Source organism: Crotalus tigris, unplaced genomic scaffold (genome assembly GCF_016545835.1).
Source record: "Crotalus tigris isolate CLP2741 ecotype Arizona unplaced genomic scaffold, ASM1654583v1 scf7180000017716.2861928, whole genome shotgun sequence".
NCBI classification, from domain to species: domain Eukaryota; kingdom Metazoa; phylum Chordata; class Lepidosauria; order Squamata; family Viperidae; genus Crotalus; species Crotalus tigris.
In genome coordinates, this window is record NW_024096587.1 from 797,661 (window position 1) to 824,935 (window position 27,275).

General features: G+C 37.6%; 2 protein-coding genes and 1 pseudogene across 2 annotated transcripts; all 3 read right to left on the reverse strand.

The window, feature by feature from the left end:
• Nucleotides 1-3,663: 3,663 nt before the first annotated feature.
• On the reverse strand, nucleotides 3,664-5,463 carry LOC120306051 (annotated as a pseudogene).
• Nucleotides 5,464-8,671: 3,208 nt separating this feature from the next.
• Nucleotides 8,672-15,923, reverse strand: LOC120306052 (olfactory receptor 2A5-like). The gene is made up of 2 exons (XM_039338650.1): nucleotides 15,867-15,923; nucleotides 8,672-9,985 (listed from the first exon to the last, which is right to left on the reverse strand). The coding sequence occupies exon 2, from the start codon at nucleotides 9,892-9,894 to the stop codon at nucleotides 8,977-8,979; it is 918 nt and encodes a 305-aa protein (XP_039194584.1). The 5' UTR covers nucleotides 9,895-9,985; nucleotides 15,867-15,923; the 3' UTR covers nucleotides 8,672-8,976.
• Nucleotides 15,924-20,976: 5,053 nt separating this feature from the next.
• Nucleotides 20,977-23,458, reverse strand: LOC120306053 (olfactory receptor 2A5-like). The gene is made up of 2 exons (XM_039338651.1): nucleotides 23,278-23,458; nucleotides 20,977-21,989 (listed from the first exon to the last, which is right to left on the reverse strand). Exon 2 carries the CDS (start codon nucleotides 21,942-21,944, stop codon nucleotides 21,033-21,035), a length of 912 nt encoding a protein of 303 aa, XP_039194585.1. The 5' UTR covers nucleotides 21,945-21,989; nucleotides 23,278-23,458; the 3' UTR covers nucleotides 20,977-21,032.
• Nucleotides 23,459-27,275: the final 3,817 nt, after the last annotated feature.

Sequence of the window (27,275 nt, forward strand, 5' to 3'; positions counted from 1 at the left end):
GTACATTTCATTTTCTATTTAAACAAATCCCCCTATCCCATTTTCAAATAAAGTTTTTAAAACATCATCATACAGTCCTAATCAGCAAAAATCCATTAAATCTTACCAAAAATAGCAGCCCATTTATATGAATCTTAAGCAATAAATCAATTTTGTGGGTTTTTTTCTTTCCCCCCCACATATTTTAGTTCCCTCCAGTGAAGTCCAAACATTTCCTTTCTCATATTTTTTTTTTACCAATTCTCTCGTTATTGGCATCTTTATCTAATTTCTTTTGTAATTCCAGCATTGAAAAGTTATCCATGTCACTGTTTACATTATCACTGTAACTTCTTATGAAATCTTTGACAATTCCAACAAATCCGTTTTTTAAATTCATTGAAAAGAAGTTAACCACATCACTCTTCTGGTTTAATATTTGTAATTATTAAATTATCTTCCAGTTTTGTTTGTAAGTCTATTATTTCCATCTTTTTCTCATCATTTTTAAACTCACATTCCAATTAGTTTCTGTTTTATTCAGTGGATTACTCTTCATCAATATCAGTTTCCAAGTTCTGTAGTAGCAGATTACACCTTTAGCCCATTCCCCCCAAATTTCCTTTATTTCCTTCTTGTGCCCTCTGGTGTCCACTCTTCAAGTCATTTTATTAGTTGTTTAGATATAAGCATATAGACATTTCCCATGAAAAAAGGATTATTTTAATTAATTTCAAAATCTGAAATCAAATCCATCTGAACCCCTAGTGACTAGTCCAGCAGTTCTCAACCTGTGGGTCGGGACCCCATTTGGGGTCGAACGACCATTTCATGGGGGTCGCCAAACAATGCAGTCCGCCATTTTTTTCCCTTTTCCTTAGCTGTGCTACTCCCTTTTATTCTATTGGCTTTTGAAAGCCAATAGAATAGATTCTCTTGAATAGAGTCTAATTCTATTGGCTTTCAAAAGCCAATAGGAATTGTCCAGGCTGTCTCTGCCCTACTGAGCCCGCCAAAAGCCCCAGTCTGCAAACGGTGCTGCAAGTTGTCTGCAGCAAAGGTGAGCTGTCTGGAAGCTTCCACCCCTCCCTGCTGAGCAACTACTAAAAATGTAAGTAAAAGAGGGCCAGGGGTGGGAGGTGGGAGGCCGGTGGGCGCAGGGAGGGTTGCTAGCGCGCATGGGGCTCGGCGGGTGCCTTACCTCCCTTGGGCTGGGCCAGCTGGTGGCCCATCCAATGGGTTGGCCTGCGCCATCTCTGCCACTTGCCAGCTATGCCTCGGCCGGCGCAGGGGGCGGCACTACGCATGTGCGGCGCTCCTGGGCAGGGAAAGTCCTCAACTTACGACTGGTTGGGTAGTCCTCGACTTACGACCAGTTGGGGTCACGGCATTAAAAAGGTTGAGAACCACTGGACTAGTCCATTTAAAACTTTCTAAAATTAATGCTGTGATAATCTTTTGGGTATATATATTCCAAAAAAAGTTGTTACAAAATTTTATATATATAGTTTTCTTTTTTAACAGTTTGAAGGAGAATTCATCCAGCAAATACAACCCGACAGTTCTTAAAGTTTTCAGTTTTTAATATGCACTATTAAAAAAGTGGAGTTCAAAGTATAAATTTGAGGTTTGGTCAAATCTTTCGTTTGTGAAATGCTACATGGCTCTGAAGTCGATGGAACCTGTTGAATCCCAGCTATTTACAACTTGAAGCAAGTTTCATGCCAGTAGGGTATGTACTACCCACAAACTCCATCAAGGCACAACATTTCAGGCAAAAGATTGTATTTAGTCTTTCAAACATACTGTCTTGAGGTAGAAATAAATCAGCTCATGGACCTTCGGTCCTGTGCGCAGTGCAGCAGTTGAGGGGTTTGGGACTCTGTGCCCTCCAGCTGAGTTTGTTCCTTTTAGGGGACCCTAAATGGGCCAGAAACTGCCCCGGAAAGGTGACAATGAAGGAAGAAAGTCCCAGGGACCTCGGGGAGACAGCAGTTGACCCAATTGTTCCAGGAGAAGCCTTCCAGAAACCAATAGGAGAAAGGCTAGCCTAACTTCAGAGTCTAGCCCAAGCTGTAAGCAACCGAAGTCAAAAACACTATTTTAAGCTGATCATAAACAGCGTGCTTAAATCTGGGTAAGAACATTGATTTTCTCTATCCTACCTATCAACTCTCCTGAAGGGGAGGAAAAAAAATTCCTAAGAAGCAAAAAACCTGCGAAAGTGAAGGGGGGGTTGCCCCACCCTTTTGCTAACGGAAGTGGCAAATTGAACCTTTTATGGAGGACTAAAATCTGAAAAATGAACTAGTGCTGACACCTACTGGTGGATGAGGATGATGGCAGCTATGGCTTTCATGTAGGACTTGGTAAAATCTGGAAAAAACTAATTTCTACTTGTGACCTTTAAAGCTTTAACAATAAAAAACAGTTGTGACAAAAAAGAAAATAATCTGGGTTGTAGATAAAGTGAGACTTAAAATTTTAGGGAACAAAAAAAAACTTTTTTGAACTCTCTGGATTATAAGTATTTATTTAACTCTGACCTCAAAGATATTTTCAGAGGGGAAAAAAAATCTGGATTCTTGGTCATCATGGAAAATCAGAGATTTATAGAAAGAACTTATCAAGAAAAAATAAATACTTTTCAAGAGGAGACATATGATATGTTGCATCTAATTCAAATAATAATGATTTCAAACCACAAAGAAATCCAAAATAACTTGGAAAATATAAGCCAACTCATCTCCAATTCAATTTTATACCCAAAAAAATCCCAGGAAAATACAACAGAGAAGGAACAGATAAAACAGATAACTGAACATAAATTCAAGGATAGAGACTTAAAGATGGAATTCTACAAAACAAAGAAATATGATTTAATAAAGACAACCTACATTTCAACACTACAAAGTAAACTTGAGGATAAGAAAAAAGACTGGATAAAACGAACTGCAGAGATGCCAGGGAAAACACTAGAACTGGAGAGACAAAAAATGACAGGAGAAGCAGAGAAAAAGAAGGAAAAAGATTCCCAATAAAAATGAGTGGTAAATGCCTCTAACAAAGATACTGTACTTGACTTACTTTTTACATCTACAGTAACATCTATAAGAATATGGAAAGATTTTTTTGACTCAGCAGAACATATTGATTAAGAAAGACATTGGGCAAAAGAAAAAGGCTAAAGTGAAAATTAAGAAAATAGATGATGGGACCTATCAGAGAGAATATTTAAAAAAGAAACACTTATTTGAAAATGGTTAAAGAAATAGTAAAATTTTGGATGTGAATTTGACTTTAAGAGGGAGGAGCCCCTCAAGTAACATAGTTCTTTCTTTTTCTTTCTCCTTTTTCTTTTATTCTTGGATGTAAGTAATATAAAAGAGTTGGAATGGCCTATATAAAGGAAACGTTTTAGATATCTAAAGGTGATTGACTTTAAGAAAATTATAAATGGATTAAAAATATTTTGACTAAGAGCTAAAAGACTAGAGGATTAGGTTTATTAAATGGAATATTTTAAGATTAAATACATTTTTAATTATGGTAAAAAAGAACAAAAAATGGAAATATGTGTTAGCTTATAGGAAATAGGGATTTTAAGTGGTATACTATCTTTTATTTTATTCTTTTTCTTATTCTCATTCTTTCTCTTTTTAGTCTTATTTATTCCTTAAGAAAGGCAAAAGTATTGGGTTGGTTTACATGAGAAAAAATAGATTTAAATATTTAAATGTAATTAATTCTGAGAAAAACTTAACCAGTAAAAATGTTTAGAACATTGTGGGAAAAACAAATGTAAACAAGAACTGTAAACAGCATATATGATGAGACAACCAGAACGAGTAGATAGAAAAAGAATACTACATTGATGTGATTATTATTTGTAGAAATATTAGAAAACTTTTATACTTATCATTTATTAAAACAATAAGAAGTGTATTAACCTAAGGTTGGTAAAAGAGAACACTATGGGGAAAAGAAGAAATCATGTAAAGTTATCATGTGGAATATAGATTATAGAATGTAATTTTTAGTGAATGTTTGTTAAATGTAAACCCAGACAATGCACTTTCTACCAAATATTAAGGTGATTATGTTAAAAAATTAATAAAACATACTTTAAAAAAATCAGCTCAGTAGCTGAGCCCAGATGACCATTGCAGAGATTAAACAGATGCAAAATTGATTTTGTGAGAGAATGTCCTGAGAAACCAGAACAAAATAGTACCATTGTCATCTGAGCAAAAAACCAATTTAAGTAACATCTGTACATGTCAGTTCCTGTACTACAGTATTTTTCTGCAGCAATCATTTATTTAATGAATGTAATGACTAAAATGTTTATTTCAAAATTTTTAAGTAGATTCTCACTTAGTCCTAGAAAGAGTGGGATCACAAATCTGAACAGAATACTTCCTAGAAGATTCCAGATTGTGTCTTTATCATCAGTTATATAAATAAATAAAAACAGCAACAATCAAAGATAGCAGAAATATCCTGCCTGAAACCATAAAGAACGGTTGCCCTAAAGAAGAAACAATCCAGAGTTTATAGACCACTATAATGCAACTTACTGGTTTGTTTGGCACTCCACAAAGCCTTCAGAACTGCAGGATTTTAGCCAAGGTTGTATTCATATCCTTATTTTTCAAAGTATAAATAATGGGATTGCATAAAGGAATGACGGTGCTGTAAAACAGGGAAATAATTTTGTCCTGGCCTGCAGAGTGACTGGACTCAGGTCTGATGTACGTAAATATGGCACTGCCATAGAAAAATGCTACAACTGTCATATGGGAACCACATGGGGAGAAAGCTTTGTGCTGCCCTTCTGTGAATTGGATTTTCAAGATGGCTGCTAGAATGTGGGTATAAGTCATCATGATAAAAGTGATAGGAATAAGCAAGTTGAAAATGCACCCCACAAAGGTAATCTTTTCAATAACACTGGTATCGACACATGCCAGCTTCAGCAAAGCTGGCATTTCACAAAAATAGTGATCTATCCGGTTGGAGCCACAGAATTGCAACTACTAAGAGAACTGTATGGGCCACTGGGAGGACAAGGACACTAGTCCAGCATGTCATGGCCATAAAGATGCACATTCTTTTGTTCATGAGGACTGTGTAATGCAGTGGATGGCATATTGCCACATGTCTATCATAGGCCATCACTGCCAGGAGAAAACACTCTGCTTTGGCCAAGGCCAGAAAGATATACATCTGCATGGCACATCCAACCACTGAGATGGCTTGTCCTGGGCTTTGAAGGTTGGTCAGCATCTGGGGGATGGTGCTGGAAGTATAGCAGATGTCATTTTCCAGATCAGATGTCTGGATCACATAACGTACAGATAATGTAAAGTAATATTTTACAAATTGCGTCCTCATCTTATTTGTTGAAAAACGTATCTAATTATCCATACCAAATGGAAGTAACAATTCTTTTACTGTATCTTATTTCTTATACAGTTGATAAGCCTGAATTTATCTTCATCCTTACCTTTTTCAAAGCATTTGTGTTTAACAGCATTACATTTATAAATGTAATTTACTTCCATTAAATCCAGCTGGTTACGACATGCTTTTACTTATTTATGTATTTATTTGTTCTAAATCTGAGATTGAATTGTGTTAATGTCTTGATTCTCATTGTTTCAAATCATTTAGCATATAATTGTCTTTATTTGCATAGCTTTACTTCTTTTTAAAGCCAGAAAGATAAACAATAGCCTCATAAACACTTTACCAGACCCCATTGTTTGGATAAGGAAACATGGAGGTTAAGTAGATTTGGAAGGAATTTTTAGTTCCCAATGACCCTTCAATCTGATATCCTCTTGTAGGGATAAAAGTTCATCAAGTATACAACTTTGGGGTCCAGACATTCCTCTGTTTAAACTTGAAATGATTGGGTTATGACAGTGGAGGTGAACCTATGGCACGGGTGCCAGAAGCAGCACTCAGAGCCTTCTCTGTCGCACCGTCGCCCCAATCCTAGGCCTTCAGCTGGGTTTTATAAAAGCTTTTTGCTTTAGGCCTCCGCTACCATGTGCAAAAAAAAAAAAAAAAAGTTCAATCAGTCAATTTCAACTTCTCACAAGAAAAAAAAAGATCTTACAAAGTTGGAATTGATTGATAAATGGGCCACACCCACCCGGCACTCGACAATGCATAAGTGGGTTTTGGGTTGCAGTTTGGACACTCAGTCTCTAAAATGTTCGCCATCACTGGGTTATGATGTGTGTATGTACGGGTTGCCACTTCCACATCTATTCCTCTGCTTTGTTACAGTCAATGATTTGAATATTCTGTTAGCCTCATCAATGGAATATATGTTGAACAGTCTTTTGATTTACTGGACTCTAAAAAAGTTTTGAAAGGTGATTCATTATAATAGGAGTGTAAAATGAATGTGGCCATGCTTATATTCTGTGTGCTTCTGTTAACATTTTATTTGTTTAATTGTCTCATAGCTATAAGATCATTACCATTTAAGGATATGAATGAACATTTGAATTATGTACCCAAAATATGAATCACTTATATGAAGTCGGTGGAGGGGGGCACCACAGATAGCAAAAAAGATCACTATTCAGTGTTGCAAAGATGCAGCTTCCTCAGATTTAAATCCTGAATCACAGATATATTCCTTTCTCTTTATGATCTAAGTTATTTAGTGACAAGGCCCTTTTTTCATCTTACCCTATCAGCATCTGAAATGCACCCACCTGTTAGTTGTAATGTTGTGGAAAGGTTTATTGCCTGTATTACACCCAGTATTCCTTCCTGTTTTCATTTTCGAGCAGAGAGACTTCTTCAATTCAGTTTTAAATGTCTGTTCCTCTGGGAGGAACCAGCACTCCAGTGGCAAAACACATGCTTCTTCCGAAGGAGACCTCAAATTCAATGGAGCATTCATAACAAAAATTGCTGTGTGATGCCCTGGAGACTTTCTCTTAGATTTAGACCAGTGTTTCTCAGTTTTAGCAGCTTTGAGTGTACTTCAACTCCCAGAATTCCTCAACCAGCCATACTGGCTAGAGAATTCTGGGAATTGGCCCACTCATCTGCCAATCCAGTCAATCCAGGTTAAACACACCTACAATTTGTTGGCTGTTTTCAAATCTATTGGGAGACAAAAATACAAATAATCTCTACCATATTTCCAATTTGTCTGTCTAGAATTTAAAGAAATACTGGCTAATTGGTACTTATCCTTTTGGGAAAATACTGTACTTGAACACAAAAAACTCAAACCAGATTGGTTGTTCTTGTGGATAACTTGTAGCACGTCTTTCAGGAGCACAGTATATCTGTTCTTTTGAAGTGATATTTCTCAGTATTATTTAATACAATTAATCATGGCATTCATTTGGGCCATCTGTGAGGGTTGCAGATTGAAGAAACTGTTCTGCAGGAGTTCTGATCTTTCCTGGCAGTTCCTTCTGATTTAGTTGCAGGAGGAGCAGTTTTGCCCTAGGGCACCCCAGTCTGGAGGACCCCAGAAATTGATCCTCTCACATCTTGTTTAACCTGTGCACAAAGACTTTAGAATAACTATCTGTCGGGGATTTGGTATCAGCATGATGATATCTAGCTTTGCATTTCTATCCCAGGCTGAGCTGGAGATATAGTGGAGAATTGCTAGAGTCCATGAGGTACTGGATGCGATAAAACTAGCAAAACAAAATTATTGTTAGTACAGAAGCCATGGATATTCCGGCTATTGCTCTAGATGAGCTTACACTTTCCCTGAAAGCTACTCTGAAGGTTCATAGCTTCTGCTGAAAGAGCAGGTGGAACAGTGGTGGGATTCAGCCAGTTTGCACCACTTCGGCAGAACCAGTAGCTAATTTTTTGTTGCCCAGGCCCAGAATGGACTTCCAGAAGCGGCATCCACACAGAGAACCAGTTATTGACATATTTGAATGGAAGTTATGCCTAAAAGAGCTTTTGACTATTTATAGTGGATAAGTTATTCCCGAACAAGTGAGTGATCCGTTCTTCGGCATCCCTCAGTTGGACTACTGCATGTGGCTTCATTTAGGACAGTTCTTTACAATAGAAGAGAATATAACTGCCTTGTTGAAACTGCTGCTAAGCAATTGTCCGGAATGGTGTGGATTTTATTCCCTTTCCACTACTCTCCACCATTTATTAGACAAGGCTTTCCATCTTTCTGTCCCTCACAGCATGCTTCAAATACAAGCATAAAGACCTATCAGTGTGTTGTTGATATTTTGGTAATGGAAAGAAATTGTTTCTGGTTTCCAGTGAACACCTGGATTATGTAGCCGCAGCCAATGAATCCCTAGCATGAGGGGCACCTGTAAGGAAACCATCACTGTGTCACAAGTAGAAATAAATCAGCTCAGGAGCTCAGCCCTAATGACAATTGCAGAGATGAAATCGATGGAAAATTTATCTCAGAGTGGTGCAAAGATCCTATGAGGGTGTGCCCTGAGAAACCAGAAGAAAATAGTACCATTATATTGCCATCTGCGCAAATCTCCAATTTGTTTAAGTAACCTCAGTACATGTCAGCTCCTGTTGCTACTGCACTACAGTATTCTTTTTCAGCAAACATTTAATGAATGTAATGACTGAAGGTTTTTTTTTCAAAATTTTCAAGTAGATTCTCACTTAATTCTAGAAAGAGTGGGATCACAAATCTGAACAGACTATTTTCTAGAAGATTTCAAATTAAGTCCTCATCATGAGTAAAACTCCCTTTTTACAACCCTGTAATCCCTATCAATCTTTATTATGGTCACAGACCCACAAATAAAAGCATTAAAACAATAATAATAGTAGAAAATAAAAATAAAAGACCGACAGAATAATATATATTTAAAAAGTGACAATAAAAGTTAGCAGAAAGATTCTGCCTGATACCGTAAAGAACTGTTGCCCAAAAGAAGAAACAGTCCAAAGTTTATAGACCACTACAATGCATCTTATTTGTTTGTTTGGCACTCCACAAAACTTTCAGAACTGCAGGATTTTAGCCAACGCTGTTTTCATATCCTTATTCTTCAAACTGTAAATAATGGGATTGCACAAAGGAATGACAATGCTATAAAACAGAGAAATCATTTTGTCCTGGCCTGGAGAGTGACTGGATTCAGGTCTCATATACATAATTATGGCACTGCCATAGAAAAGTGCTACAACTATCATATGGGAACCACATGTGGAGAAAGCTTTGTGCTGCCCTTGTGCAGATTGGATTTTCAAGATGGCTGCTAGAATGCGGATATAAGTCATTGTGATAAAAGTGATAGGAATAAGCAAGGTAAAAATGCACCCCACAGAGGTAATCTTTTCAATAACTCTGGTATCAGCACATGCCAGCTTCAGCAAAGCTGGCATTTCACAAAAATAGTGATCTATCATGTTAGAGCCACAGAATGGCAACTGCCAAGTGAGAACTGTATGGGCCACTGGGAGGACAAGGCCACTAGTCCAGCATGTCATGGCCATAAAGATGCACATTCTTTTGTTCATGAGGATTGTGTAGTGCAGTGGATGACATATTGCCACATATCTATCATAGGCCATCACTGCCAGGAGAAAACACTCTGCTGTGGCCAAGGCCAGAAAGATATACATCTGCATGGCACATCCAACCACTGAGATGGCTTGTCCTGGGCTTTGAAGGTTGGTCAGCATCTGGGGAACGGTGCTGGAAGTGTAGCAGAGGTCCACACAGGCCAGATGGCTTAGGAAGAAATACATGGGGGTGTGGAGTCGGGCATCCAACCATATGAGCATTAAGATGATTGTGTTGCCCATGAGAGTGAGAGCATAGACAACTGAGAAAAGTCCAAGCAATAAAAGACGGATCTTCAAGCTTCTGGAAAGGCCAAGCAGATGGAATTCAGACGCATAGGTTTGGTTTGCCATTATAACTTCCTGGTTTCATTTTACGTGCACAAGAGGGAAATTCTGTCAACTACAGTATGTCTGGAGCAATGAATATCAATCACATCCACTGCTGTAAAAAAAAAGAAATAGACTCAATATCTGAAATGCAATTGTTCCTATAAAAGATAGGGTTAAATTGTTGTTGTTAGCTGCAAAATCGTGTCCGACCCATTGCAACCCCATGGACAATGTTTCTCCAGGCCTTTCTGTCCTCTACCATCTTCTGGAGTCCATTTAAGCTCATGCCTACTGCTTCAGTGACTCCAGCCAGCCAGCTCATTCTCTGTCATCCCCTTCTTCTATTGCCCCAGCATTAGGCTCTTCTCCAGTGAGTCCTTCCTTCTCATTAGGTGGCCAAGTATTTGAATTTCAACTTCAGGATCTGGCCTTCTAAAGAGCAGTCAAGGTTGATCTTGACTGACCGGTTTGATTGCCTTGCAGTCCAGGGGACTCGCAGGAGTCTTCTCCAGCACCATAGTTCAAAGGCCTACATTCTTTTGCGCTCAGCCTTTCTTATGGTCCAACTTTCACAGCCATACATTGCAACTGGCTTTGCATGGCCTTGACTATACATACTTTTGTTGGCAGGGTGATGTCTCTGCTTTTTAGTATTTACATTTACCAAATATCCTTGATCTACATACATTTCTTTTTTTCTCTATTTATCACTATGAAACCCATTTTTTTCCTGCAGTGGTGTTAGTCCATTTCATATCAGTAACTTATGTAGTTATTTATGTATTTGTCACATTGATATGACCATCCATCTTACAATAAAGTGATTCTGGATGGCATACAACAACTAATAAACAAATAGAAAACCAAATATCTCTTCATAATCAGCAGAAATGTTAGTCATCCAAAGCAAAGTCAATATTGAAAGAATTAGAAACAAATTGTTCTAATGAAATGTAATAAAGATAATAAAATGTGGGGGGAGCATATTCAATGCAAACATAACATAGCCTCATTTATTTCATCAAAACTTTATAGTCTGTCTAATAAAATAAAGCAGTGCATCAAGGGACCATGAAAATTAGTGTACATGAGAGATTTGCTGTTCTCTAGGAATAATAGGAATTTACTAAAATACATACATACATATATTTGGTTATTGGTTAAGTTTGAAGAGAAATGCAACAACTTAAAATATTTTATGCGGATTTTAGTCTAGAAAACCTATTTCTCCGGCCCAAACATCAATTTACTTTCATTGCAGACTTTTTTTTGTTCTGTGAATTCTTCTCCATCTGCAATTTTTAATGTCAAAAAAAAAGGCGATACAAAAAATGATTGCAGAATAAATCAATAGTAATTCTGTAAGAATTGTAAGACTTTGCCTACATTGATATTTTGTGTAGACTCATTGAGAGAATAGAAACCCAATTTCTATGTTTTGCAGAAAGAAAGAAAATGATGGCTTTAAACCTTTCTTTAGCTTGCCTGCTTGCTATGCAGTTCTTCATAGATGTCCCCTCCTGTCTGCATGCTAAATTTTCTATCTGTCTAAGTTCAATTAGAAAATTTGGCATTCATGTACAAAATGGAGAAAACAAGACACAAGTAAGAATTTTTACTCTGTATTCTTAAATCAAAGGTTCTTAACTATGGAATAAAATGTTAGACTTTTATGTCAGTACATACTTTAAATAAAATGTATATATAGTATCTCCAATTTAAATTCATGACACATTTTGACTATTTGCTAAAATTATTAAAAAAATAGACACAGGTTTCTAAAATCTCTTTGACTCACCAGTTAATTTCAATTTTAGTTACAGGATAATTAAAAACTTCTTTTTGAGATCAGCAAATTTTGCAAGCAAAGTTTTGTTCAATATTGTCTGATCATTTTCCAGATCAGATTTCTGTTTATTTTATAATGTAAAATAATATTTAAAACTGCTTCCTCATTTTCTTTGTTGTAAAAACTTATCTCATTCCATCCCAAATGGAGGTAACGATTCTTTTACTGTTTTTCTTCTGCACTTCATAAGCCTGACTTTATCTTCATCCTTACCTTTCTCAAAATGTTTCTGTTTAATAATGTTCAACTTATAAGTATCCTTTACTTCCATTAAATCCAACTGATTATGACATGCTTTTACTTACAGTATTTATGTATTCATTCTAGAAAGAGTACAGAGAAGAGCAACAAAGATGATTAGGGGACTGGAGGCTAAAACATATGAGGAATGGTTGCTGGATTTGGGTATGTCTAGTTTTATGAAGAGAAGGACGAGGGGGGACATGATAGCAGTGTTCCAATATCTCAGGGGCTGCCACAAAGAAGAGGGAGTCAAGCTATTCTCCAAAGCGCCTGAGGGCAGGACAAGAAGCAATGGATGGAAACTAATCAAGGAGAGAAGCAACCTAGAACTAAGGAGAAACTTCCTGACAGTTAGAACAATTAACCAATGGAACAACCTGCCTCCAGAAGCAGTGAATGCTCCAACACTGGAAGTTTTTAAGAAAAGACTGGACAGCCATTTGTCTGAAATGGTGTAGGGTTTCCTGCCTGAGCAGGGAGTTGGACTCGATGATCTCCAAGGTCCCTTCCAACTTTATTATTATTATGGATCATCGCACAGTCAGCCAGATGTTCAGACTGGATTTGGCGTTTTGTCTACCTATCGAGTCCTTACCCAGGACCTGGGATAGGCAGATGTGGATGTTTGATGGTATTACAGATATCGTCGCAGGATGGAAGCAGTTCCTAGTAAGGCTGCCTTTTGCAATTGACTAATAGCTAATTTGTCAATGCCAATGGTGTTCAAGTGGTGCTCCAGTTGTTTTGAGATTGCACCCAAGGAGCCTATGACTATTGGTACTACCCTTGCTTGCTTTTGCCACAGTCTTTTTATTTCTATTTGTAGGTCTTTGTATTTTGTTATCTTCTCCAGTTCTTTCTCATCTATTCTGCTGTCTCCAGGCACTGCCACATCCACTATCCAGACTTTTTTGTCTTTCTATCGACAATTGTTAAGTCTGTGGTGTTATGTTGCAGGTGCTTGTCTGTTTGAATTCTGAAGTCCCAGAGCAGTTTAATTTTATCATTTTCTATGACTTTCTCTATTTTATGATCCCACCAGTTTTTGCTTACAGGCAAATGATATTTTTTGCAGATCTTCCAATGCACCATTGTTGCTACTTTGTCATGCCGTGCTTGTAGTCAGTCTGTGCAATCTTCTTGCAACAGCTTACCAGGTGGTCCACTGTTTCTTCAGCTTCTTTGCATAGGCGGCACTTACTGTCTGTTGTTGTTGTTGTTGTTATTGTTGTTATTATTATTATTATAAATCTGGGATTGAATTATGTTAATCTCTTGATTCTCATTGTTTCAAATCATATCAGCAACATGTCCTTCTGTTTTTGCATAGCTTACCTCTATTTAATTCCAGAAGGATAAACAGTAAATACTTTACCAGACCCAACACTTTGGATAAAGAAACGTGGAGTTAAGTAAACTTGGAAGGAGTTATTCTTCTCCAGTGTTTGCTCCCTTGTTTAAGATACTGGACCAGAAGCCAGGAGAGCATGAATTCTAATCTAATCTACATATGGTAACTTTGGGCCTCTCGTTATCCCTCAGTTGTCAGCGCTAGGAAGTTACTTCTGGAAATGTTTGCAAGAAAACTGTAGGGACTTTTCCGTGTGGTCATCAGGAAGTAGGAATGGCTCAGTGGACCATACAATAATATTGCATTTAATATACTTAGTACAGTTATCAAAACAAGTATTACATGGAACTTAATATATATTAAGGTACCAATATTAACCCCATTAAATATTTTCGTACATAGAGAGTTATTGAGAAAATCTTTTATGGCAGGCTAAAGCCCTTGAGTATTCTTGGCTAAATTGGCTAAATTGAGGTTACTTACAATTATCATGGCTATAGACTAAGCCTCAACTACATATTTGGGCTCTTATTTTAACAACAAATTTTTTTAAGAAAAAAAGTTATGAATATTCTTCTCCATGGGTCTTTTTGGAAAGTAAGTTTGTTACACTTCTGAAAATTTAACACATTTTAGGATCCAGGTATATTAAATAGAAATCTTCCTTCCTTCCTTCCTTAAATACTGATGTTTTGATTCCAAATCATGAGAAATTGTTGTGGTGAAATGACACAAATTTGAAAACAGTGCAAAGATTTAGTAAAATATTTATTAGAATGCTTAGACCAAACAAGGGATCAATACTTTAAATAGATTCCTAATGATTATTTTGAAGATATTGAGAGATGTGATTTCCTACATTTTTTTTCTTAACAAGATACCTATATTTTAAATATCTTTAACAGAAGTAGTACTTGAATAAAACCAAAATTCAATATTAATAGGAATTTAAAAGTAAATGAAAGCCAGTATTAGTTATATCTCTCTATTTTGTAATAAAAATGATAATACCAAATTTTGGAGAATCAATGATTTAACAACCATATAATTCTTATGATTAAACATAATACTAATTCCTCAAAAATATCTAACAAAATGAAATTCAATGGTGAAATATGTAAGGTTCTACATTTAGGCAAGAAAAACCAAATGTACAGGTATAGTATAGGGGGTACCTTGCTCAATAGTAGTAACTGTGAGAGGGATTTCAGAGTCCTAGTGGACAATCACTTAAATATGAGACAGCAGTGTGCTGCAGCTGCCAAAAAAGCCAACTCAGTGCTGGGCTACATTAACAGAGGGATAGAATCAAGATCACGTGAAGTATTAATACCACTTTACAATGCCTTGGTAAGGCCACACTTGGAATATTGCATCCAGTTTTGGTCACCACGATGTAAAAAAGACTCTAGAAAGAATACAGAGAAGAACAACAAAGATGATTAGGGGACTGGAGGCTAAAACATATGAGGAACGGTTGCTGGATTTGGGTATGTCTAGTTTAACAAAGAGAAGGACGAGGGGGGACATGATAGCAGTGTTCCAATATCTCAGGGGCTGCCACAAAGAAGAGGGAGTCAAGCTATTCTCCAAAGCGCCTGAGGACAAGAAGCAATGGATGGAAACTGATCAAGGAGAGAAGCAACCTAGAACTAAGGAGAAACTTCCTGACAGTTAGAACAATTAACCAATGGAACAACCTGCCTCCAGAAGCGGTGAATGTTCCAACACTGGAAGTTTTAAAGAAGAGATTGGACAGCCATCTGTCCGAAATGGTGTAGGGGGTTGGACTCGATGACCTCCAAGGTCCCTTCCAACATTATCATCATCATCATCATTATCATCATCATCATCTTTTCATGTTTATTGGACCTCTCAAAGTATGTTTGAAAAGGATGATATGTTAGATTTTTGTCTGTTGGCATAGCAAGAAATTTGAAAATTCTTACGAACTGATCCTGTCCAGCTAGAATCAGTTTGGTTTCACATTATTACATCCATTAGAATAATTCTGGGAAGAAATAAAGTGAAGGATATTAATATAAAACTGTATACTTAAAGAATGGAATCTCTCGTCTCATAAAGAGTTTTGGCTCTATTGAAATTCAACATGACAAGATAATTTTACCTTCATGTAAAGAAATCTGCCTTCCTAATTTTAAAAATGGATCCTAGCTTAACTATGTTGTCTATTTTTGAAAACACTCTGTGTTCCAGAGATGAGAAGTGAAGCAATATGTATCTCTATGGCATAGATTTAATGATAAAGATAAGGGCTGAATTAATTTTGTTGTATTATTAGTGGCTATAATAATATAGCTCTTTAAAATCATTTTTTCTATTAACTTGTTTTCTCTTTTTTGTGATGTTTAGTTTATCTCAGTCATAATACATCTAGGTATATGTTTTTTCTTGTATATTCACTATTTATCTTTTTTCTGTTGGTACTGTATTCTATTTCATATTTAAAATGTATATTTTAAAACTTTTGCTAAAACATCGTATTGATTTTCAATTAAAAATACAAAGACTGTACTGAAATGCACCCACCTGTTAGTTGTAATGTTGTGGAAAGGTTTATTCTGTTTTTGCCTGTATTACATCCAGTATTCCTTCCTGCTTTCATTTATAGGCAGAGAGACTTCTTCAATTCAGTTTTAAATGTCTGTTGCTCTGGGAGGAACTAGTGCTCCAGTGGCAAAACACATGCTTCTTCCGAAGGAGACCTCAAATTCAATGGAGCATTCATAACAAAAATTGCTGTGTGATGCCCTGGAGACTTTCTCTTAGATTTAGACCAGTGTTTCTCAGTTTTAGCAACTTTGAGTGTACTTCAATTCCCAAGAATTCCTCAACCAGACGTACTGGCTAGGGAATTCTGGGAATTGGTCCACTCATCTGCCAATCCAGTCAATCCAGGTTAAACACGCCTACAATTTGTTGGCTGTTTTCAAATCTACTGGGAGACAAAAATACAAATAATCCCTACCATATTTCCAATTTGTCTGTCTAGAACAGTGATGGCGAACCTTTTAGAGAATGAGTGCCCAAAAACTGGCCCCTGGTCTGCCCCCCATCCCCCACCCCGCCTATCCACTGGACTACTCACCGCCTTCAAGGCCCGCCCAGGCAGCCCAGCAGCACTATGGCGGCCACATCCTCTGCCCGCTCCCTGCAGCATCAACTGTGCACAATGGGGTGTGAGGGTAGAGTCTTGTCTACGCTGCCTGGCTGCCATGTCCTTGGCTGTGCTGCTCTATGTGGGCCACGCTCGCGGGTGAGTCTCCTTCAGGGGGCCTGCTGGAGAAGAGGGGGTTGCAGGGGGAAGCAATGCTGGGGCAACAGCATGTGTGCCCACAGAGAAGGCTCCAAGTGCCGCCTCTGGCACCCGTGCCATAGGTTCGCCACCACTGGTCTAGAATTTAAAGAAATACTGGCTAATTGGTACTTATCCTTTTGGGAAAATACTGTAGTTGAACACAAAAAACTCAAACCAGATTGGTTGTTCTTGTGGATAACCTGTAGCAAGTCTTTCAGGAGCACAGTACATCTGTTCTTTTGAAGTGATATTTCTCAGTATTATTTAATACAATTAATCATGGAATTCATTTGGGCCGTCTGTGAGGGTTGCAGATTGAAGAAACTGTTCTTCAGGAGTTCTGATCTTTCCTGGCAGTTCCTTCTGATTTAGTTGCAGGAGGGGCAGTTTTGCCCTAGGGCACCCCAGTCTGGAGGACCCCAGAAATTGATCCTCTCACATCTTGTTTAACCTGTGCACAAAGACTTTAGAACAGTGGTTTTCAACCTGTGGGTCAGGACCCCATTTGGGGTCGAACGACCATTTCACGGTCGCTAAACAACGCACTCCACCATTTCCCCCCCCCCTTTTCCTTAGCTGTGCTACTCCCTTTTATTCTATTGGCTTTTAAAAGCCAACAGAAGAGACTCTCTTGAATAGAGTCTAATTTTATTGGCTTTCAAAAGCCAATAGGAATTGTCCAGGCTGTCTCTGCCCTGCTGAGCCCGCCAAAAGTCCCATTCTGCAAACGGTGCTGCACCAGTTGAGTAGTCCTTGACTTACGACTGGTTGGGGCGGGGTCACGGCATTTAAAAGGTTGAGAACCACTGCTTTAGAATAACTATCTGTCGGGGATTTGGTATCAACATGATGATATCTAGCTTTGCATTTCTATCCCAGGCTGAGCTGGAGATACAGTGGAGAATTGGTAGAGTCTATGAGGTACTGGATGGGGTAAAACTGGCTGAATCCTAGCAAGACAAAATTACTGTCAATACAGAAGCCATGGATATTCCGGCTATTGCTCTAGAAGGGCTTACACTTTCCCTGAAAGCTACTCTGACGTTTCATAGCTTCTGCTGAAAGAGCAGGTGGAAGCTGTGCCTAATAGAGCTTTTGACCATTTTAGTGTGTGAGAAATAAGTCTTCATTCTGGTTCATCCAAGCCGGGAATAAATAGGCAACATGGAGACTGCTTTGGGAAGAAGGTTACAGTTTATTGAAGAAGCAGAAAGATGGTCCTTGCAAGAAGGAGCAGAGGAGAGGAAAGAGATTGAGCACATGGGCAGTAGGTTTTTTTATACCCTCTCTAGCCTTTTTTGGAATAGTTTCCTGTTCCTGTGGCATGAACCTTGAGGCTGTTTCTGAGTGTTTGTCTAGGCCTTGATATCTGTGGTTTAATCCTATTATCATATCCTGCTTCCCAGGTGATGGGGCTAATGACTCCTAGAGTTTGGGTGAGGTATGCAGATTTTCTTTGTCTTCTTGATTGTTCTGGCTTCAATTCTCTGATGGTTTTACATCTGCATTTGTATGGGGCTAAAGTCTTGCTTGGGGCAGAGAGATAGATTTGGGGCCAGGTTTGGTTTTAAAAAGTCCTTTTGAGGAAAAATATATTTTTCTGCCCTTTTTTAATATTTCTTTCTCTGGGCTAACTTCCCTCAAGTGGATATGCTATTCCTAGACAAGTGAGTGATCCATTCTTTGGTATCACTCAGTTGGACTACTGCAGGTAGCTTCACTTGGGACTGCTCTTTGTAATGGGAGAGAATACAATTGCCTTGTTGGAACTGCTGCTAAGCAATTGTCCGGAATGGTGTGGATTTTATTCCCTTTCCAATACTCTCCACCATTTATTAGACAAGGCTTTCCATCTTTCTCTCCTTTAGAGCAGAGGTCCCCAACCTTTTGGGCACCAGGGATCAGTTCTGTGGAGAGAGGTTTTTTTCACGGTCCAGAGAGTGCATGGTTTTGTGTGCTGCCTGCATCTCACAGATGGGGCTTTGCTTGTTTGTACGGACTGGTTGCTGGCATGCCGCGGCCCGGTACCAGTCCAAGGACCAGGGTTTGGGGACCCCTGCTTTAGAACGTGCTTCAAATAAATGCATAAAGACCTCTCACTGGTATCGTTGACATTTTGGTAATAGATTATGTAAATGCAGCCAATCATCCTTAGCATGATAGGCACCTATAAGGAAACCACCATACAGAGTAGTAAGAATTCTCTGTGAAGCTGTATGGTAAGCTGGAAGAGAGTTGTGCATTACACACTTACTATTCTATCCATCAATAATTTCCATCAACATCAATCTTTTTCATCTGGGTGGATAAATTACATTTGTGCTGGCAGTGCCAGGAGAATATGTACTGCATGGACACACAGGTGACCCTGCAGTTCTTCTCCCCCATTTGTTTTGAATGGCTATGATGCTATTAGCAACTTCCTGTTATTAACAGCTTCTGCTGCTGCATGAGTGATGTTGGAACAATGAGATTTCTCTCCAAAGCCCGTCCCTTTGATTATTAATAAGTCAGTTGTGTCTTTATGAAAGCATTCAATACTGTTCACCATAATTTGTGAGAATATGTGAACTTGCCATTTCAGTTACGTATTTTGTAAAGGTCTTTGCACTAGCCATTTGATAATTATGACTTCAGTATTTAATTCTTTTGTATAGATTAATTGATTTGAGGGGTACTTGGTGCTCTCTGGGCTTGCTTGTTTTCTTACAGATGTTTCATTACCCAAACAGGTAACACCATCAGTTCTAGTAAGAAGTGTGTTTGTATCAGTTTATATTCTAGAGTGGAGCGGGGGCAGGGTGGGGCGGTTTTTTGGCACTCAGTATCTAAAAAGTTCGTCATCACTGTTCTAGAGGCTTGCCCTGTCAGCATTGGTGAGGGTGATCTTAGAGCTTCTTTGGTTGGACTGTTTACTGTTGGTTTCTTGGGCAGTTTCTTGATTGGGGTATTATTTACTTGATTGTTGGTTTGATGTTAACCTTTCAGTTAATCTATGCTGATCTGGGTGCTGATTGTTGGTGGTGCTTGGGTCTTTTTGTTCCTTTTTGGGCTGGTTGATTGTTTCTTTTGCATAGTCTATAGATGTTGTTAATGTCTGTGTGTCTATTGATGACTGATTTGTCAGAGTGCCAGGCTTCTAGAAATTCCCTGGTGTTTTTGGACTTCAGTCGTGGGCTACAAATATTCTACTTTATTGATTAATTGAATTGTCTGGAATCCCTACCAGGAAGAAAGCATAACTTGTACTTTGTGAAAATATTATTGATTATTCAGTTGATTAAAAGTTTTCTTCCTGATCAGAGAACAGATTTTCTATTTTCAAAAAAACTGTTGCGTCAATTAAAAATTTACAACAGAGAGCATTTTTGCATAAGCACTTCCTGCTTTCGTGCATTTAAGCAGTGGTGGGATTCAGCCAGTTTGCACCAGTTTGGCAGAACTGGTAGCTAATTTTTTGTTGCCCAGGCCCAAAATGGACTTCCGGAAGTGGTATCCACACAGAGAACCGGTTGTTCACATATTTGAATCCCACCAGCGCATTTAAGGAAATACTTCCTCTAAGAAGTTACCTAATGTAACATCTATATTTATCACTTAAAAACAAAGGAATTATTTTTTGCAATAGTATCTCATTGTGAGCAGACTGTTAATTGCACAGTGGACTTAACCCAGTCACTCTCCTCCACCCAGTACAGAGGCATCCTGTGTGTTTCCAAAATATTTTCCAGAATACATCCCAAATGCTTTAAAACTAGTGTGGATAGCCATAATGGTCAGCAGGGGAGGGGAAATTTTGCTCCATTTGCAGATGCTATTCCAGGGAGAAACGGGCTCAGTCAGAAATCACACACGATTTCTCTAATGTGGACATTTATGAAGAATTATTTAATCAATCAATCAATCAATCAATCTGTAAAAACTCATATAGGTTGCTTTAATCAGTTCTGATCAATAGTAATAATAATGCAGATCATTGTTCATTACAACTTATATTTGTTCCGAGGGGCTGCCACAAGACAGAGGGACCAGGTTATTCACCAGAGCACCAGCAGGCAGGACAAGAAACAATGGTTGGAAATTGATCAAAGAGAGAAGCAACCTGGAATTAAGGAGAAACTTCCTGACAATGAGGACAATCAACCAGTGGAACAGCTTGCCTCCGGAAATCCTAGGTGTTCCATCACTGGAGGTCTTTAAGAAGAGACTAGATAATCATCTGTCTGAGATGGTATAAGTTCTCTTGCTTGAGCAGGGGGCTAGACTAGAAAACCTCAAAGGTCCCTTCTATTCTATTCTATTCTATTCTATTCTATTCTATTCTATTCTATTCTATTCTATTCTATCTCAAAAAGTGGCCATTTTTGCAATCTAATCATCATTCAAAACGTACATCATTACAGCATTTTTAGAAAGGCGTCTTTCATTGTCTTGCTGTTTAGACAGTATATCATGGGATTGAACATGGGTGTGACAATGCTATAGAAAAGAGAGAGTATTTTGTCCTGGCCTGGAGAATGGCTGGACTCTGGTCTCATGTACATAAATATGGCGCTGCCATAGAAAAGCACCACAACTGTCATATGGGAACCACATGTAGAGAAAGCTTTGTGCTGTCCTTGTACAGACTGGATTTTCAAGATGGCTGCTAAGATGCGGATATAAGTCATCAAGATAAAGGAGATGGGAATAAGTAAGGTGAAAATGCACCCCACCGAAGTAACCGTTTGAATCATTTGGGTATCAGCACATGCCAGCTTCAGCAAAGCCGGCATTTCACAAAAAAAATGATCGATCAAATTAGAGCCACAGAACGGTAATTGCCAGGTAAGAACAGTATGGACCATTGGCAGTAAAAAACCAGTAGTCCAGCAGATCATGGCTAATTTCATGCACACTGTCTTGTTCATGAGGAAGACATAATGCAGTGGGTGGCATATTGCTACAAACCTATCATACGCCATTACTGCAAGCAAAATGCATTCAGTAATAGCCAATGCCAGGAAAATATGCATCTGTATGGCACAGGCAGCCAATGAGATAGTTTGTCTTGGGCTTTGAAGGTTAGCCAGCATCTGGGGAACTGTGCAGGAAGTATAGCAGATGTCTATACAAGCAAGTTGGCCCAGGAAGAAATACATGGGGGTGTGGAGTCGCACATCCAGCCAGATAAGCATCAGGATGATTGTGTTGCACACCAAAGTGAGAGCATAGACAATTGAAAAAAGTCCAAGCAATAAAAGACGGATCTTCAAGCTCCTGGAAAGACCAAGCAGAAGGAATTCAGTCACAGATGTTTGGTTCATCATGATTTTTTTTTAGGGGGGGGGTTCACTGGATCTATGGACAAGGACCTGTATATATACACGAGGAACAAAAAAAAATGATTGTGCTTATAAATCTTACATAAACATCTTCAATTCCCCCCAAGTATCCCATTGTGTGAAAAAAATCTCTTTTATATTCTCAGCATTCATTTGAATATTTGAAAAGGGAAAGAAGCATATTTTAGACACATATTTTCATGGAACCAGGACACCTGCATGATGAAGATTAGGGGGGAATATGCACACCTGCAAAGTTTCCCCTTTGCAGAAACTGCAGTGATCACAGAGTACTGGACAGTACCATAGTTCTTCCACCCAAAGATACATATGGCAATGACGATTAGAAAAAGCGACCATGTCTGTGAGATATGTGATGCTGGTCACAGTTTCTCGAACTTTCACAGGTATATGATACTCTAAAAGTTATACTATAGATAGTTGTTTAATACAGCAATAGTAAAGCCACAGATGCTTGGGAAATGATTGATGAATCTGATTAATTAAAACCCTTTGCAGTGAAATAGATTGAGTAACCATGAATTATCACCAGTTCATATAAAAATTAAGACTATTGATCAGTATATGTAATTTTAATGCATATAGTAACTGCAATTTTTCCTCCATCAGACAACAATATTGGCTTTAAATACTATACAATTTCACGTATATATGAACAGAATGAGTGTACAGCTGCTGTAAAAAAAACTGAACTTCATACTTAATAAGAACAGAATTGAAACGCAACTGCCAATATAATAAATCTATGTTAAGGCCATGCTTGATATCCTATAGACATATATGGTCTTTATTGGAAAAAAATAAATAAATGGTGAAACTGGAAAAGATATCTGCCCTCAAATCCCAAATGTTTTGGGGCCAGAACAGTGACTGGGTCGCTTAATCTCAGACTAAGTTGCAGAAGGACAAGCATGACCAAACATGACCATATCCCATTATAGAAATGGGATAATAAAATTTCTATGCTTCTTCTACAATGTTAAAACTCGCTGAAACCAAAAGTGGGGAGATTGTATGCACACCCATACAAAGTATAGATTTTGCTGCCATCAGATAAATGAGAGTCAGGCCATTATCATGAATATAGTGCTCTTCATTTAGTAATTTCAACATAACAGACAAATCTTTTGTCTAAAGGTATATCAACACAGCATCATTGTTTAAACATGAAACAAAAACTTGAATTAGTCTCCTCTAAATAAGTAATATTTTGATACTTTGTAAGGACTCAGGCATTGGTTTATTACTATGGGATGTTCCAACTTTTTATTCTAGCATTCTTGCAAGTAATACCTACCTTAGCAGAACTTTTTAATAATTTATGCCCATTTTTCCTTTGTGGTTCTTCTCCTCTCAGATTAGTCTTCCACCATTACCTGCCCATTCTACACTCTCTGTACCCCTCCCAACTGCTGTCTCCAAACTTCATCCAGCTACCAGAATTGCATGTAATCTTAACTCGGCCTTTTATGAAGACTTCTTCCTAGATGTGCCTGATGATGATCCTCATCATCAGAGAACTACTCTCATTGCAACTTGAAACTACCCGTTCACTTGCAGCCCTGCTGTGATCCATTAAGTGTTCCTGAAAAAACACCAGGAGAAGCTATGCAAAGCCCACTTATTTTACAACTTGCTTATCTGAAGCACAAATATTCCCTCAGAGAACTTGTTTCCTGCTCCCTTGTTACAACGAGTGGGGCTGAAAAACAAATCCCACTTCATTTAATAGTGAAATAGTGATGTCTAATGTTTACAAGATGATAAGGGATATGTTTCTAAGAAATAACTAAGCTAAAATTTGTGTTCATATAAATATCTATATTTGAAATCTTTACTGCTTCTGTCAAGTAATGCACACCCAAGAACAAAGAAACAAATAATCGCCATATTAGCAAACATTTTTTTACTGACCTTAAGCCATGTGAACATAAGGAAATGTTCCCTCCGTGAAATAATAAAGTGTTCCAGGACGCTGAGCATGTAGATCTTTCATGGTCAACATTGTAATCTCATTTATTTGTTATTTTTATTGAATTTGAGATTCTGGGTGGTTCACAAAGTAAAAACCACAGGAAAAATAAATAAAAAAACATACTACAATAAAAACAAAGGAGCAAAAAGATGACAAAACCAGGGTACAAAATATATCTACATGAATGTATGTGCCCATGCACTCTCTCTCTCTCTCTCTCTCTCTCTCTCTCTCTCTCTCTCTCTCTCTCTCTCTCTCTCTCTCTCACACACACACACACACACAAAATTGTGAAGGGGTTTCAACCATCCTAGCCAAAAGCCTGGGCAAAGAGTCAGACTTTCAAGGCCCTGTGAAAAAATGCTAGTAGGCTGGTTGGTTAGTTGGCAAATTGTTTATTTCTTCATCTGGAAGTATAGTGTGTGTTCTGCTATTGACAAATATAGGACCCTGTTATTTCCTTTTTACTCACAGTAGAAACATTAAGTTATGGATAAAAAAAAACAAGGTGCAACACAATTCTGATGCTTCTGTGTATGTGGGATATGTGTGTGTATGGGTGTGTATTAATGATAAAATATAAGATTATATTTAATTATATTTTTGTAAATATTTTTGAAATAGAAGAAAAACTGGATATCAATAGCATCTCAAACTATAATTGATCATCAAAGCCATTTTTCAGAAGTCTCTCACTCAATTTCTTTTTCTGTTCAATATGTGTGCATTCATATGACATTCAATATACTCTATCCAGCTTCAGGAAACATCTCCATGTAAAACAGGGGTTCCCTCTCATATCTCTTCTCTTAGAATTTTTCAGTTCTAGAATATACCTGCACCATCATTAATATGTCTATGGAGAGAAAACCTAGCACTGCACAGAAGGATGTATGAATGACACCTGGCTCAGAGGAAACAGAAGTCTGCGTTTGCCACTTAGAGACTTTGCTTATCTGAGGTTTCACTAAAGAACCTTAAATGACCCCATTTCCTCAGGATAGATACTGTGACATGAACAGGTGGAACAGGAATTCAGCAAGTTCACTACAAGTAGTCCTTGACAGGAAATTTCGTTGCTAAGTGAGGTGGCACCCAATTTTAAGAACTTTTTTTTGCCATGGTTAATTGAATCACCCTGATTGTTTAAGTGACTTATATGGTTCTTAAGCAAAACCAATTTGCCCCATCGACTTTGCTTGTCGGAAGCCAGCTTAGAAGATTGTAAATGATGATCTTATGACTCTGGGATGCTGCAACTGTCATAAATACATGCTGTTTGCCCAGCAGGCAAAATTTGATTATGTGACCATGGAGACACCGCAATAGTTTGTAAGTATGAGGACTGAGCATAAGTCACTTTTTTTCATGGCTGTCATAAATTAGAATGGTTACTAAATGAATGGTTTTAAGTTGAGCATTATCTTATAAAATATCTTTCAAGTAGTTGCATCTGACTAGCATTCTTACAATCTAGGAACATCAAAGGCAGAACTATAAACAATCCCCCTGTTCCTACTTGCAGTATTTTGTTTGCTTGCTTGTATCCCTTTTATTATTTTTACAAATAACTCAAGGTGGCCAATATATCCAACATACACCTTCCTCCTATCTTCAAGTGGATAAGACATATCCATCGTATTTAAAACTTCAGTAATTCTTCGCAATGCAAAGTTTGAAAGCCCTTGTCCTCATGGTGTTGTGATTCACAGTATTATTTTATCAGGAAAATGTAGGCTTTTTTAAAAAACAACAACAACAACCCACTGATATGTCTTGGCTTTTATTGTTGGTTATTTTTCATTTTAAAAAACTCATATGATACATTATTGTCAGAACTGTTCTTGTCTAATTTTGTTATATCGTTTAGAGCAATGAAAAAGCAATTATTTCAGTTAACTGTCAAATACAATATCTGGTTATGTGTAGGCAAACTTCCTACCCGAATCTCCTCAAATTCAACTGATCTACTTAAACCGTTGCTACTGGTTAAGTTTCTTGGTTGGCATAGGGATGAACATTGCTTGGAAAAAAAAATAAGATCCAGTGTCATTTTAGTCTCTAACATATTGTAATTTCTTGGTATTTTTGAAAGGTTTATAACCAGAAGTTTGAAACTCATTTAGGATTCAGCCTACTGGAATATATATATATATATATATATATATATATATATATATATATATATATATATATATGTATATATGAAAGAGCAAATGCCATAAACGTAATAGCAATAGCATTAGCACTTAAACTTATATATCACTCCATAGAGTTTTACGCATCAACCTTGAGCTGGTCAGGGTCAAACTCCAGACTCTTTCTCTGTGGGCATAGTTAGCCTGCAATACTGCATTCTAATCACTGTGCCACTCTGGCTCCTTCATAAGTCACTCCATCAACTTACTCTTTGTTATTAGATATTGTTGATTTAAAAAAAAACCCCTCCCTTTAGCTCTAAAATATTAGATCTAATATATTTAACAAAATAATAATCTCTACAGCAAAAAGATGGGGAGAAAGGGGGGCACCACCATTGTTGGCTTTCCCAAAATAGTGTTCTTGTGGCAATAGCATGGCAATTCATTCTAACCACAGTATCAGTTGTGATGTAGAGGCACTTCATAACTGATATAAATCTTTCAAAAATTTGAATTTGGAGAAGAATTTCAAATCTAAAGGTCCATTCCAGTAGATCAAAAGTCTTTTGCAAATCTAGAGAAACCAATGTAATACTTTCTTGAAATTGGACAAAGATAATCACATTCAATGCCCTCCTGATCTGATCCATTTATTGTTGACCAGCATATAGATCATAAAACTCTTATAAAATAAACTATATGTATAAAAGCTAAAACCTACCAAAACTAACTAAAAAAGTGTCTCCCCACAAATAATGATGTAACACAAATATAGAAATAATTCCAATCTCAAATTTTTTGTATTATTCTACAGTATCAGTTTCTTAATTTTAGATATGTACAAAACTTCAACAAATCAATCTTTAAACAGTGAATTCACTTCACAGAATACCAGGAAAATTCTAACGGATTGAGATAAAAAAAAATCCAATCAATTTTCATGAAGCACTCATGAAGATTACACCCAAAACCAATTTAACATACAACCCCCCAAAATGTTAAATTCAATTATATTCAACTAAAGTAACAAGTGCCCTACTTTCTGTCCAAAATCATATATCCCACCACAGCTGATGTCCCAAGTGCACAGGGTGGAAGCATGCAACAGAGAATCAATCAGTTCCCACACGGTTCTCCCACATCCTGGGAGCGTTAATATTATTTTATATTGCTTTTTAC